The sequence below is a fragment of the Euphorbia lathyris genome, chromosome 3, assembly GCF_963576675.1.
Source record: "Euphorbia lathyris chromosome 3, ddEupLath1.1, whole genome shotgun sequence".
NCBI classification, from domain to species: domain Eukaryota; kingdom Viridiplantae; phylum Streptophyta; class Magnoliopsida; order Malpighiales; family Euphorbiaceae; genus Euphorbia; species Euphorbia lathyris.
Genome location: NC_088912.1, coordinates 44,113,917 through 44,127,535, shown reverse-complemented (window position 1 = coordinate 44,127,535; position 13,619 = coordinate 44,113,917). Strand labels below are relative to the sequence as shown.

Here is a 13,619-nt window from a genome sequence, read left to right as displayed (position 1 = left end):
CATCACACTTGTGTGTAAACAAGGTGGAAGCGTAAGTTTCGAAGACAACAAAAAGGGTAAAATAGTAGGGTCAGGAACCGTTGGTGGTAATCCTACTATTGAGTCAGTCTCCCTAGTCAGTGGACTTAAATATAACTTACTGAGCGTAGCTCAGCTGTGTGACAACGGCAGAAAAGTTATATTTGATGACACTGGATGTAAAATACTCGAGGGAAAAACAAATGAATTAATTTTAACTGCCCCTCATGTTGATAATTTCTTTATGCTGAATTTGGAAAAGAAATTTTCAAAAAATATATGCTTAGTGTCAAAGGAAGAAAATTTCTGGCTATGGCACAGGAGACTTGGTCATGTAAGCATGGACCTCCTGGCAAAATTAGCAAGAAAGCAATTGGTTGAGGGACTGCCAGAACTTAAGTTCGAAAAGGATCAATTATGCAATGCTTGTCAGTATGGAAAACAAACTAAAAAATCCTTTCATAGTAAAAACATCGTCTCAACTAAGCGTCCACTTGAGTTGCTACACTTGGATCTCTTCGGACCAGTCCAGCCGCTGAGCTTGGGTGGTAGGAGATTTTCCTTGGTCATTGTAGATGACTTTTCTCGATACACTTGGATCATCTTGCTGAGTAGCAAGGATGAAACCTTTGAGACGTTTTCAACATTAGTAAGAAAACTTGAAAATGATAAAGACCTAAAGTTAGCTCACATCCGAAGTGATAATGGTGGAGAATTCAAAAACCAATAGTTTGTTGAATTCTGTGAAGCCAGCGGCATTGACCATAACTTTTCTGCTCCTAGAACGCCTCAACTGAATGAGGTAGTTGAGAGGAAAAACAGAATCTTGGTTGAAATAGCCATGACAATGCTGAGTGAGAATAGGCTTCCAATTTCATATTATTTGTCATAGATAGAAAAGATTTTTTGTTTCTTATTATTCGGTTTAAATTTTTAATGGATTTTTTTCTCTAATTTTACTCTTATTAATAAGTTTACCATTAATTACTTTTTTATAATTTTAAGTTTTTAAGTCTAAAAACTGATGTAATTTAACGAATATTACGGAAAATGAGTATTATTAACAACAAGAGATAGATCGTATTTTATTTTTTATTTTTTTTGTAAATATAAACAATTTTTTAATATGTGATTTGGTCAAATGTAACAAATAATATGAAATGACCATTGGATCAAAATCAATGGTTGAGATTTTGCATTCATTTAGGACCTGGATGGTTATATATATAACAGAGGGATTAGTATCCCATTCTCCTTGATCAAACATTGAACTTACAGCCCGTGCAAAGCAATGAGTACCCTAAGTTCGCTGAATGGCAAACAAACTTAACCGAGTTATCATCTAGGTCTTTCAACAATATTTTGCAATCACTAAATATAAACCCCAGGGTTGAACGATCTCTAGTTTCTCGCTGCAAAGCATACATTAACACCTATAACTCAAATTCGAGCTCAAAATTCACCCATCCCTTCGTCTTTAACCAACTTAGCGATTCCCGACATGACAACACTTGGACGAGTAGAGGATCCAATGGGAATTGTAATACTCCATTTGCTGTTGCAATAGAAATCCCTCTCTCGTCCCGAACCACAAACCCATAGCCACCAATTCCCAGCTCCCAAAACACAACACCATCAACATTGACCATGTACATGTCCACTTGTGGAGGAAACCATCGTGCCGGGCTTGGTTGAACCTGTGGAGAACCAGGCCAAAGACTACCACGAGCCGATTTCCATTGGCACAAGAAGGTCGTAGCTTTGTTAAAGGTAATTTCGGCTTGAACCCAATTCTAGTTCCACATATCATTATTCCGATCGAGCCATATAGCCCAACATATCATCGTTGTCTGCTCCCGAACTGGCTGGGGATTTGAGTCTGAAATATGAGCCCAGAATTCCTGAAATGATGAATACCTTGCACTGTCGTCTCCAATGGTAGAAAAATTCCAGACTTGGCGGGCGGGGCTGCATGCTATCAGAGTTTGGAAAGACATTTCCTCTTGTGCCTGACATCATGCACAATGTTAATCAATTAGCACATACCGCCTAATTAACGTTGCACGTGTCGGTAGGCAGTCTATAATAGTTCTCCACATAAAATTTTGAACCTTCGGTGGAACCTGTAGCTTCTACAATGCCTTCCATTCCACCCACATCACTTGGTGTTGTGGGTCGGTCTCCATCTCCATTACCCGCTGATATACGCTTTGAACCAAGAATCTGCCCATCATTGTCCAACACCATCCCCACGAATCACACACCTCCTGAACATTTACTACACCCTTGAAATCAAACTAGCATCACGATCAACAAATAGTCCCCGAATCAGATCCATATCCCACCTCGAACCGCCTTGTACCCGTAAATCATTCACAACCTCACACTCCATCCCATCCATCCAAACACTATCAATAAATGTCAATCAACCTATTTTGAGTATAAAATACTCAAAACAGTCAATCAAAATCTATTATGAAAATTCGATCCCTAACTTCAATCATCGATTTATCGTTAACCTGATTTAACAAATAGCAATTAAAATGATGAATTTAATTGTTTATTGTCTTTAGCTTTTACTCATTTTAGTAAAGACACAAAAATAAACAATAAATAAATCAACATCCAATTAAATCACATCATTTCATCAAGTCATTTTTTTAAAGTAGGCTTAATACATCATTTGCCCCCTGAACTTGTCTAAAAAGCTTGATTGGCCCCCTGAACTTTCAAAGTGTTCCGATAGCCCCCTGAACTTGCAAAAAATGTTCAGTTAACCTTCTGAACTTGCGTAAAACGTAATCAATTGATCACTCGGTCGTAAAAAAGTAAGTTAAATGCGGAAGATGTATTCCACGTATCTTAAAATGTTATTGTATAATTAAAAAATAGATTAAAAAGGAAGTTATTGCTTGCTCAACTATACAACTTGTCTTCTCTAATATTAGAATCGTATATTCCGATTTTGGTCGTTTTACTTTTTATAAGACTCGTGGAATACATCTTCCGTATTTAACTTACTTTTTTACGACCGAGTGATCAATTGATTACGTTTTACGCAAGTTTAGGGGGCTAACTAAACATTTTTTGCAAGTTCAGGGGGCTATCGGAACACTTTAAAAGTTCAGGGGCCAATCAAGCTTTTTGGACAAGTTCAGGGGGCAAATGATGTATTAAGCCTTTAAAGTATCATCAAGTCATTTATTAATTTATTAGAATTAATAGGTTCTTTTTATTTTGGAAAAACATGATATTTTTATGGGAAAATCTAGCACTTTTTAGACTTGATTTTATCTTTTCATTAACCCTAAAATACACAAAATGTACTCTCAAATAATATATATCTTGTTACAAAGCGTAAATAAATGTCAGAGTGCGAGTAAAACGAATCAAAACTTGATAAAATATAAACAGTCGAAACTGACCTTTTCCGGAACTAAAGGCCGATCAACCTTAAACTAAGGTCGGTCGGCCTTAGCCTAAGGCTGATGGATCTTAACAAGAGACGCTGACCTTCGTCTTTACCAGATGAGGTCGATCACCTCTTGTGCATAGGAATACAAAAATGAAAAGGCTTTAATACACAAATTTAACCACATGAAATACACAAGATCTTTAGGCCTCTCGATTTGTTACCTTTGTAGCGTGTTTCTAAAGCTTAAACGAACTTGATTTGGTTGATTCTCGTCCTCCTAGCCTCCAAGAAAAGCTCCTTGAACCCAAATAAGAACAAACTGAGGGTTTTAGCGATTTCAACTCACTGGTTTGAAGATGCTATCTTAGCAAACTAAACCTTGTGAGCATGTTGGTAAGGTTAAGTAACATATTAGTGATGTAGATCGGTGGGATTAACTCTTAGAACTCAAGAACTTTCTTCCTTTCTCTCAAGAACAAAAATCCTTAGATCTAACTAGAAATATTACTTTCTCTCTCTAAATTTCTATAATTTGTGACTCCAAATCAATCTTTTTTTTTACTAATGCACGGCTGGGCTTAAATAGGCAAAGATGGAGGGATTTGACATTGCTACAGTTGAGTCTGCAAAATCTTTGATTTTTTAGTATTAAAGGTCGATCGACTTTCTTAGAATTTCAATTAAAGTCGATCGACCTTCGTATGGTGACGTGACCTCTCTTTTTACCTGTTGAATGGTCAACATCCAGATATTTTTCCTAAAGGTGTATCGACCCTTCTCAAGGTCGACGGGCCTTCTCCCAGTCAAAATTTTATTTTTTTTCTTATACGTTTTTTCGGATCTTTGCTTGGAGGCGGGACCTTTCCTCGGATCAAGGTGTAGCTCTAGGATAACCATTGGTACATCATTGAGGTCGGAAAAATATGTGTTGGTAGGCTTCCCCTTGCTTAACTGGCCTCTTAGCCTTAGAGCTTCCCCTTGCTTAACTGATTTTGCAACGTCACAGGCCTCTTAGCCTTAGAGCTTCCCCTTGCTTAACTGATTTTGCAACGTCCCAGGCCTCTTAGCAAAATCCATGAAGTAAGATAACCATTGTTCGAATTCAGCATTGATTCGAAAAAGGACTCATTACTAACTCCGGGTAGGGAAACAACTGTTCATAAAGAAGAACCTATCGTGAGATATTGATTTTGTTAAAACTGATAACTTTATGGATTTTGGTATAGCCTAGAAAAACAGACTTTCTCGAATGAGGATGCCATTTAGTTAGACTATATGGGTGTAGCCACAGATAACACAAGTAACAAAAAAAAACACATGCCATTAGTTGTAATTAGAAATGGCACTAAATAATTTTTCATAAGGAGAACCATAACATCTAGAATTTCAGTGACAATTTAGAATGATTTAAAAGTGAACACGCCGATGTTTGCATATTCGACACAGCCATTTTTTCCGGGTGTATAGGCACATGTGACACGTTCGTTGATGTCATGCTCAATTAAGTAGATATTTCTCAGTATGTTAAATGTATATAGATTGTATTTGAACGTAAAATAATATATCTTAAACTTGGTCAATTGCTAATTAAAAATATATTCACAGCTAACAATATCATATCATAGCAATATCCGTATTATGGCTAGTTTATTAGTCTGATTTTAGGCTAGCTTTCCAATTGTCCCAAGAAAAAGACTAGCAAAGATGAGCATAAGAAAAGAATATTTAACCTTTATTTAGTAAATAACTTATGGAAGGATATAATTAATTAGGTGTTGATAGTAAGAAGGAAAGTCATAATATTATAGCATGATTACCTAATTTGGGAGATGTTAGGATTACAACAAATTCAAAGAGGGGAAAGGATTAATTTTTCTTTTCTTTTCTTTGCTTTTTATATATTTCCTTAAGTTGTATCATAAATTAGGCAAAATTAGGCCCAAAGTAAAAAGTGGAATATCATTATTATTATTATATTTTCTTTTTTTAAATCCATTTTCAAAGAAAAAGAAAAACTATTAATTTTGGCAATCAACATTTTCTTGGATGTGGTCCCAATGGTGCAACATTATGCTATTATTGTATTGTTTCATAAAACTATGTTTTATTTGGTCTTTTTTCTTTTAAGAAATTCTACAAAATGTTACGTCAAGTTTTTGTTCAAATCACTATACAACTTTTACTTATGCTGACATGCGGTGGATTTCTTGTTTGTGTCAACTTTGATGACAACGTTAGAGAAAAAAAAAAGTAGGAGGGAATATGGTAATAATGAGAAAATAAGCTCTTATATTTACGAATTTTGAGTATTTTTATAAGACTCATAATCCATTTTTTAACAATAATATAAATTTGAGAAGTAGTTAATATATATCATCTTTAATAATACTTTTTATATTCGTTCTTTATTTATTTTATTATTAAAATTATTAAGTGTTATATTTATAATCACTAAGAGAAGAAAGATCATTCAATAATAAAATATTAATAAAATGAAATAAATAGAAGATTAAGAGTGGAGAGAGGATGTGGATGTGGAGGCTTTTAGTAATTTGAGGAGTCGCTTGAGAGTGGATTACTAAACCCAGCCATGAATTCCCACCCCCTATCCCCATGAAAAGACCAAACTATCCTTTACCCAAAATTTGAAAAAACACAAAACCTCTCAAATACCCTACACACTCTTTGATCAAATCCGGACTAATTTGTGAACCAAAACATGGAGTGTAACAACAACCGTAAAGGGAAAGCGAAAATAATAAGATTTACCGTTTTTGTTTTTTGATTTAAGCTTAAAAATTGAATATGTGGGTGATTTTTTAAAAACGCCGGAATCGCAGTCGGGCGTATGAACATCACGCCCGACCTACGGTTCCGGCGTATGAATATCACGCCCGACCTGTGGTTCGGGCGTGAGGCTATCACGCCCGACCTATGGTTCGAGCGTGATGTTCATACGCCCGCACCATAGGTCGGGCGTGATGTTCATACGCCCGACCTATGGTTCGGGCATGATGTTCATACGCCCGAGGGATTTTAATTAATTTTTTGTAATTTTTAGTTTGTTTAATTTAGTTTAACTAAATTTTTATGTCGTAAATTTTAGTTGTTGTAAATTTTATTTTGTTTAAATTACTTTAACTAAATCTTTATTTTGTTAATTTTAGTTAAATTTTTATTTTGTTAATTCAGGTATTTACGGGTTAAATTCAATAGCGGACTAATTTTTTTACGGGTTTAATTCAACAGCGGACTAATTTTTTTTACGTAACAGGTATTTACGGATTTAATTCAATAGCGGACTAGCTATTTTTTTTGCTCTCCCGACACGCGGGCGTGTGCCTATCACGCCTCACCTTGTGGTCGGGCGTGATAGCCCCACGTCTCACCGTGTGGTCGGGCGTGTAGCGATCACGTCCGACCACACGGTGAGGCGTGGGGCTATCACGCCCGACCACAAGGTGAGGCGTGATAGGCACACACCCGCGTGTCGGGAGAGCAAAAAAAAATAGATTTTTCCTCCCCAAAATCCATGAAAGGGTATTTTCGTCCTTTCACGGGGCTAGGGGTGGGAATTTGGGGTGGTAATCCACTTTACTTATATATTTGAGAATGGTCTTGAAAGACCATTCTTTCCATATAAGGCCATTTGAAACTTAAAGCCCTTTGATAAGGAATTGGACTTTACTAAAATGGATCTTTAAAATACCATGGGCTTCCAACTGAATTATCTGAATCAAATGTTTCTCACTGATGTGAGCATTAATGCGAACAAGTTTCTGTAGACCCGACATTTCACCAATCTCAAGAGAAAAGTTCTAATTGCCTGATTTTCTATAATTGTTGATATAAAAATAGAGGGTAATTACTTTAAATTTTGAAAAAGCATATAGGTGCTCGCCTACTAACAGAAAACGATTGACTATAAAGTAGAAGAAGCCCTTATCACCATTTCAATTCGATAAAAAGAGAAGAGAATTACTGCAATGTTAGTTCTCATTGTTTCGTATTTTGCAATTGTGTTTATTTACACCCCTAAATTGAGCAAAGGTATCCGAGAAAACCAAAAAGCGAAAAGTGAATAACATTTATTGAAATGCTCAATAAATTACCATCTCCAAACATTCCATACATTTCGTGGACTTTTGATTCCAATAAAAAAAGACTTCCAATTCATCAACTAAAAGTTTAGAAAACAAAAATCTATCTCATAAAAGTTTAGAAATTTCAATATATAACAGAATATGTTTCCAACTATGTCACAATCCACCAAAACCTCTTTTATATTGTAAGATTTTAATGATGTAAATGTCAATTTAAGCAGACTATATTAGGAAGCAAAATAAAAATTATGGCCAAAAAGTAAACCCAAAGATTCCATTGCATTACGATTTGAGTATAATAGTTCCCTATGCTTCCAAAGAAATACTACCCCCATCAACGAAGTTGTGAGCATTTTAAACATCGAGGATGTACCATTGATATCAATAGCTTATTGAATAGGTGAATCTTATGTGTTGGAAGCTCTAGTGCCCAATGTCCATTTTAACAATAGAATGCACGAGAACATGTTCAGTATTTTATGAAGTATATTTTGAGGTAGGGTTTCGAGTACCCCTATTGCCCCTTTTTTCGAGAACTTCTTTGGGGATATACACTTGGCACTTGAAAAAAATAGAATCTCACTCTTGGTGAAAAATGATCGCTTTATATCAATTCTTGTCGTGGAGAGGGCCACAAACTTACATCCATCTTACTGCGCCAATTCTTTACTCCCATCATGGCTGCAACTCGAATCATGTAAATTGAATGCCTTTTAATTTCTAACCGAGCTAGAGTCAAAATTTTCCAAAATGAATAAACAAATTCGGTTAACCAAAACAACTAACTAGAACTAGTAATTTAAGTACTGTAGTTTTAGTTCTATAATTAACAAATATGAACTTGATTGAAAACAAATTATATATTTAGATTAAGATCCGTCATAATTCTATCTATGGAGGAATTGGTATAGAAAACAAATTTGAAAACATAATTAATTTGATTAATAAAATTAGTTAATATAAAGAAAAGAAAATAAACTTCGGAAAATTTTTTTTTACAAAGATAGAAACTAAGCTCCAATCATTGATAAATTGATGTATTTATTATTTTCATTTAATGGATGGATTATTGAAGTTATATTTGTTTCTAAATATTTGAATTATTTTGTAGATATCTAACTGAATGAAAATTATAATAATATTGTAGTAGATAATAAATGATATTTTTTCTATCTTTTTTTAGGGAGATCTTTTTGAACTTGCAAAAAAAAAAACTTTTTTGCAAGTGTTGAATTTTTGCATTAGAAATGGATTTGTAGCCAACTTTTAAATAAAAAATCAGTGTTTAATTTTTGCTTCTTCATTGTTTTTAATGGTGAATTTGAATGACTGTAATATTCTTTTATTGAAGAAAACCAAAATGTATTTCCTTATACAGTACTCCCTCCGTTTCATATTACATATCGTTTTAGAGAGTTGTATAGAAATTAAGGATATTAGAGAAAATACAGTGTTGCCCCTTATTTATTGTTTCGACGATTTATTTATTCTATAATAAGTCAATTATTCTAATTAATTTTCATAAACTCACGTTTTATAGCAGAAAAAAAGATGACTTAAGGTGTACTGATCATATAAAATGACAGATATAATGAAACAAAAAAGAGTCTTTAAAAAGACATGTAATATGACCGTTAGATCTAAGCTTATTAAAATCCTAAGGTGGAAATTCAAAGCATCCTGAGGCTTAGATTTAATAAGTCTATACGGTGAATGAACAAATTCACTTACTCATTAAGATGCATTTGAAAATTCCTGTATGAAACACGAGTAGTATTTAACATTTTATAAATGTTGGAAGAATGATATTTCAAAAAAATTACAAATTGTTTTGAAATTTTATATTTTAAAAATAAAAATATTGTTTTATAGGATCCAGTTGAATTCTCCTTTTCTATTAATTAATTGTTCGGTGACTTCTATGCTTACTTTATCAAAAACAAAGTAAACATAGTCTAACCATTAATTGTGTATATGATTAATTTTGCCATATATTTTTGTTTTCCAACCTATATCACAATACAGTTAATAATTCATCAATTCCTGAGCTTATCACTGTTTTATCTTGTTTATAATATTAATTCTCTCAAAAAAACCATTATTTACTTGACTTCTAATTTTAATTTTTTATTTATTTAAAGTAGCGTGTTCATGATGAAATCAACCAACTTTTTTGCCTTTTAAATAAAAGTATATACCAATAATATTGTAGATGTCATAACTATAAATATGCGATACATAAATTTTCATTTGTCAATAAAAATTATTGGACATCTTTTTATAATAATAGATATGAGAAATAATATTTAATGGTTGGTGATTGGCAAAAAAATTATTACAAACATACTACTAATGAATAATAAAGTTTATTCATTTTATTCTATTACAGAAACTTAAGAGCTAATAAATATTTGTTAAAAAAAGCTAATAAATTAAGAATAAGATACAAAAATACCGATAACATTGATAAACAACACCAATTTTACTGACCAATTTTAAAAACACATAAAACGACTAGTATATAATACTCAAAAATAAAAAAGCAATAAGTTATTTATCCAGAAAAATTATTTTATCACCAACTAAATGAAATGGTTTGAAAATTGAAACGGCATGTAAGTTTGTAAAACTGACAATGGCCTAGGTCAGAAACTAGAAACACAAGCTAAGTTAGACCATCCCTAAATTATAATTTCGAAAAGAAAAATTAAAACCTCCTAGTCCCAATTTCTCAAAATTGGAAAAACCTTTTGTTGGTCTTTCCAGTAAAAAATATTGCTATTTTTCGATCAGACAACTATCATATTCATGAACAAATAACTGTCAAGGTAAAAAAAATTCCATCCCTAAGTTCTCAGTTGCATCATCTACAGAAAATAATACCAACAACCTTTCTTTTTCAAGGATAAGACTTTACCTAAAGTTTCTTCTCTGGGATGATGATTCCCATTGCAAAGTAGCAACAAAAGTGATCACATCCATTGCATCAAGATGGTATAGGAGCATAATCGCCAGCCATCTAAACGATCCATTCCCCTGCAATAGATGCACTGAACTACAACTTATATCAGCCTAACATGAACCAAGAAGCACAGGAACAATCTATTTCCAAAGATGCTTCACATTTTCCATACAAAGCAGTTCAGCAACATTTGCAATGTAAGAGGACAGACAAATTTAAAACCAATGTAGAAGATCCTCCAAAAGAGGAAACATCTACTTAATGGTGATATATCGATTTGTTCCATGTCTGGCCCAGTAGTCCTTAAGATCAAGAGGCAATGATAAATCTTGTCCTTCTGATGCCAACCGGCTAAGCAGTTTTGTGAAAACACTACCGCTCATTTTCCGTCCACCAACTCGGGCATGACGCTTGTTTGGCATTTGTGGTAATGGATATGAGGACATGGTGGTGGTGCAACAAGAGGACTGCCACCCACCATTGCCCCATTTATAACATTGGTGGGGAACTCCAGTGCATGAGCAAACAGGCACTGGCATGGTGGACTCATCAAAATTGATCAGGTTTAATCCTGCATCCTGAATATCCCATTCAGTTTTAATCTTCTTCCCTTCAGAAGCACCTTGTCTATTCAAATCCTCACCTACTTTATTTCCCTTCCTTGGCGACTTTATAGGCTTCAGCGAGCCTGCCTTTTTCTCTTTTGTTTGCTTTTGTCGTGGCTGGGTGGATTCAGCTGGAACTATATTTAAAGGGAAGGCATCAGTAATGTGCATATCCCCGGTATGAAGAGCTTCGGCCACTTCATTTGAACTGTATACTGGATGAGGAATGCGTTTTGGACCACGATGTCCATTGCCTAAAGGAAAGTTCATAGCATTTTCCTGGTATTGAATTGCTGCAAGAGCATTGTCTCGCTCCATCAAGGCTTTATCCCGCTCCACAAGGGCTTTTTCTCGCTGCAGCAGTGCCTCGTCTCGTGCAGCCAAGGCTTCCTTCTTTTCAGTGAGGGCCATATTCCGTTCTTGGATAGCAGCATCCCGCTCGGCAAGAATGGCCATAATCTTCTTGTTCATCACCAAGGCATTAGGCTGTTCCTTCATTTGATGTGGGGGCACCATGTTCCACTACATAAATGGATAATTTCCAACTTAAATTGTTATTAAAGTGCATGAAAAAATGAATGCACGCTGATTCAGAGCAAAAGATTTTTTTACCGGAGAACTTGCTGTCTTGAAGTATGGATTGTGCCTCCCGTTATGATGCTGTCCACCATCATCCATCTTAATATCTTCTTATTACTCTATTAAGTGGAAATCAAAAGCAAACAGCTCCCCTTTGATGACTCAGGCAGCAACTACCTTAATGGACGAGCACACATTTTCTGTTTACAAAAAAAGAAAAAGAAGATGAAAGGCAAGATTTCATTACAAATGCATGAAGATTTGGGATTTCATGAACATAGAGAAGTAGGATAACAATGTGCCAAAACAATTTCGACCATTTCTCCCAGCAAGAGGACAATGAAGCTTATATTATGAAAACAAAAATTATTGGAGAAACAAGCTGAACCCAAATACATTAATAAGAATATACGAATTACGAACGCCAACTTTGAGCTAGAAAAGGAAAGCATAATTCATCATATTAAGTAACCATACCAAGACAAAGCAATAAGGATGAGAAAAGTTGAGCTTTAGCTTGTCAAAATGTAATAAAGCTCACGCAAAGATATTATTTGTCTACAAATGTAGCTTATTTAGCATGATAAACAAGGCCAGCTCATTAAATGTAAATAAGCAGCACTTAAGCAAGCAAAGAAAGCCATTAGCTGATGCATAAGCAAAGTCAGACTTAGCTTCAGCTCATTACAGTTTTCTCAACTATGTAGCACTGCCTCTAGACTATCAACACAAGTTCCTTTTATCCATCCAAATATAGTTTCAGAATTGTACTTCGAGCAAACTGACATTCAACCACTATCAAATAAACTTAAGATAGTCCGCAACTAATTTCAAGCGAATGCGTCAATGCCCCGGTCATTAAATTTATAGCCAGAGAGATTCATCTAAAAACAAATCATGATCCGAACATCAATCAGAATAATTTGATCACGTTATTTTACATTCCAGCAAACTCAGAGTAATTTCCATTTCCCCTTCTCATGACGATTTGACAAAAAAATACTGAGATCATCTGGCTTTATCAAAACATACATAGAGTTTACCAAACGAAAAAAATGCAGGAATTGCACTCACTCAAGTCGTAGAACTCGTAGAAGCACAGTTGAAGTACAGAAGAACTCGTCACCGGAGCTGAAGTAAATTGGTAGGGTGTTCACGCGCTCAAGGGCGGGGCTATTATGATGGATCTAGATTTCAAAGGCATTTTTTAGTTAGGCGAAACTCGAACTTATCCTTCCTTCGAATCGACGATTTAAAGATGGTCGGGCAGTGGAGAAGAGGTCTGATAGGTATTGGTCGTTCTGGCCTCTGCCTGTGGCTGCCGGAGAATCTCCCGATGGATTCGCAATCATGGACGGTGGAAAAAGAATCTGTGCGTATCCTTGTCCTCCTCCCAATTCTCTTTTCGTGGGTGATCCGAGAGTTCATATTTAAGACCTAAAATCAAGGGTGGAGATCAAAACTTACTTTGTTTTCACCTTTTTCTCATAATTTTTTTATATTTTCACTTATTTTCATTAAAAATGTATATAGTTGATTAGGATCTGTGCGTATCCTTGTCCTCCTCCCAATGCTCCATTGAGCAAATTAGTGAAGCTGTGCGTCTGCTAAACTTAAGTAAGGAAGAGATGGAAACTGACCAGCTCAAAACGAACGAAATCCTAAAGTACTCTAGAGTTACTTTCAACCACGTGCGCCACTCAAATGCTCAACGTCAGTATTTTGACACATCCTTGCTGAAGATGTTTCATCAAGCATTTGCCATGCTTACTAACAGTATACACTGGGTTGGAAAGTCTCAAGCATATATTCTGAGTATGCTGAGTGCCGCAGCTATCAGGATTCCACGAGCTATTTTGGATGATGGTGTTCCAATTTTTGACGGCATAAATGAAAGCACACGAAAGCTCAAGGCATTCTCTAAACACCTAACTCAA

At 34.9% G+C, this 13,619-nt stretch overlaps 1 protein-coding gene across 1 annotated transcript; it reads right to left on the bottom strand.

Annotated features, from left to right (window-relative positions):
* Nucleotides 1–10,263: 10,263 nt before the first annotated feature.
* Nucleotides 10,264–13,098, bottom strand: LOC136223712 (protein BASIC PENTACYSTEINE4). The gene is made up of 3 exons (XM_066011848.1): nt 12,757–13,098; nt 11,716–11,882; nt 10,264–11,625 (listed from the first exon to the last, which is right to left on the bottom strand). Exons 2-3 carry the CDS (start codon nt 11,779–11,781, stop codon nt 10,753–10,755), a joined length of 939 nt encoding a protein of 312 aa, XP_065867920.1. The 5' UTR covers nt 11,782–11,882; nt 12,757–13,098; the 3' UTR covers nt 10,264–10,752.
* Nucleotides 13,099–13,619: the final 521 nt, after the last annotated feature.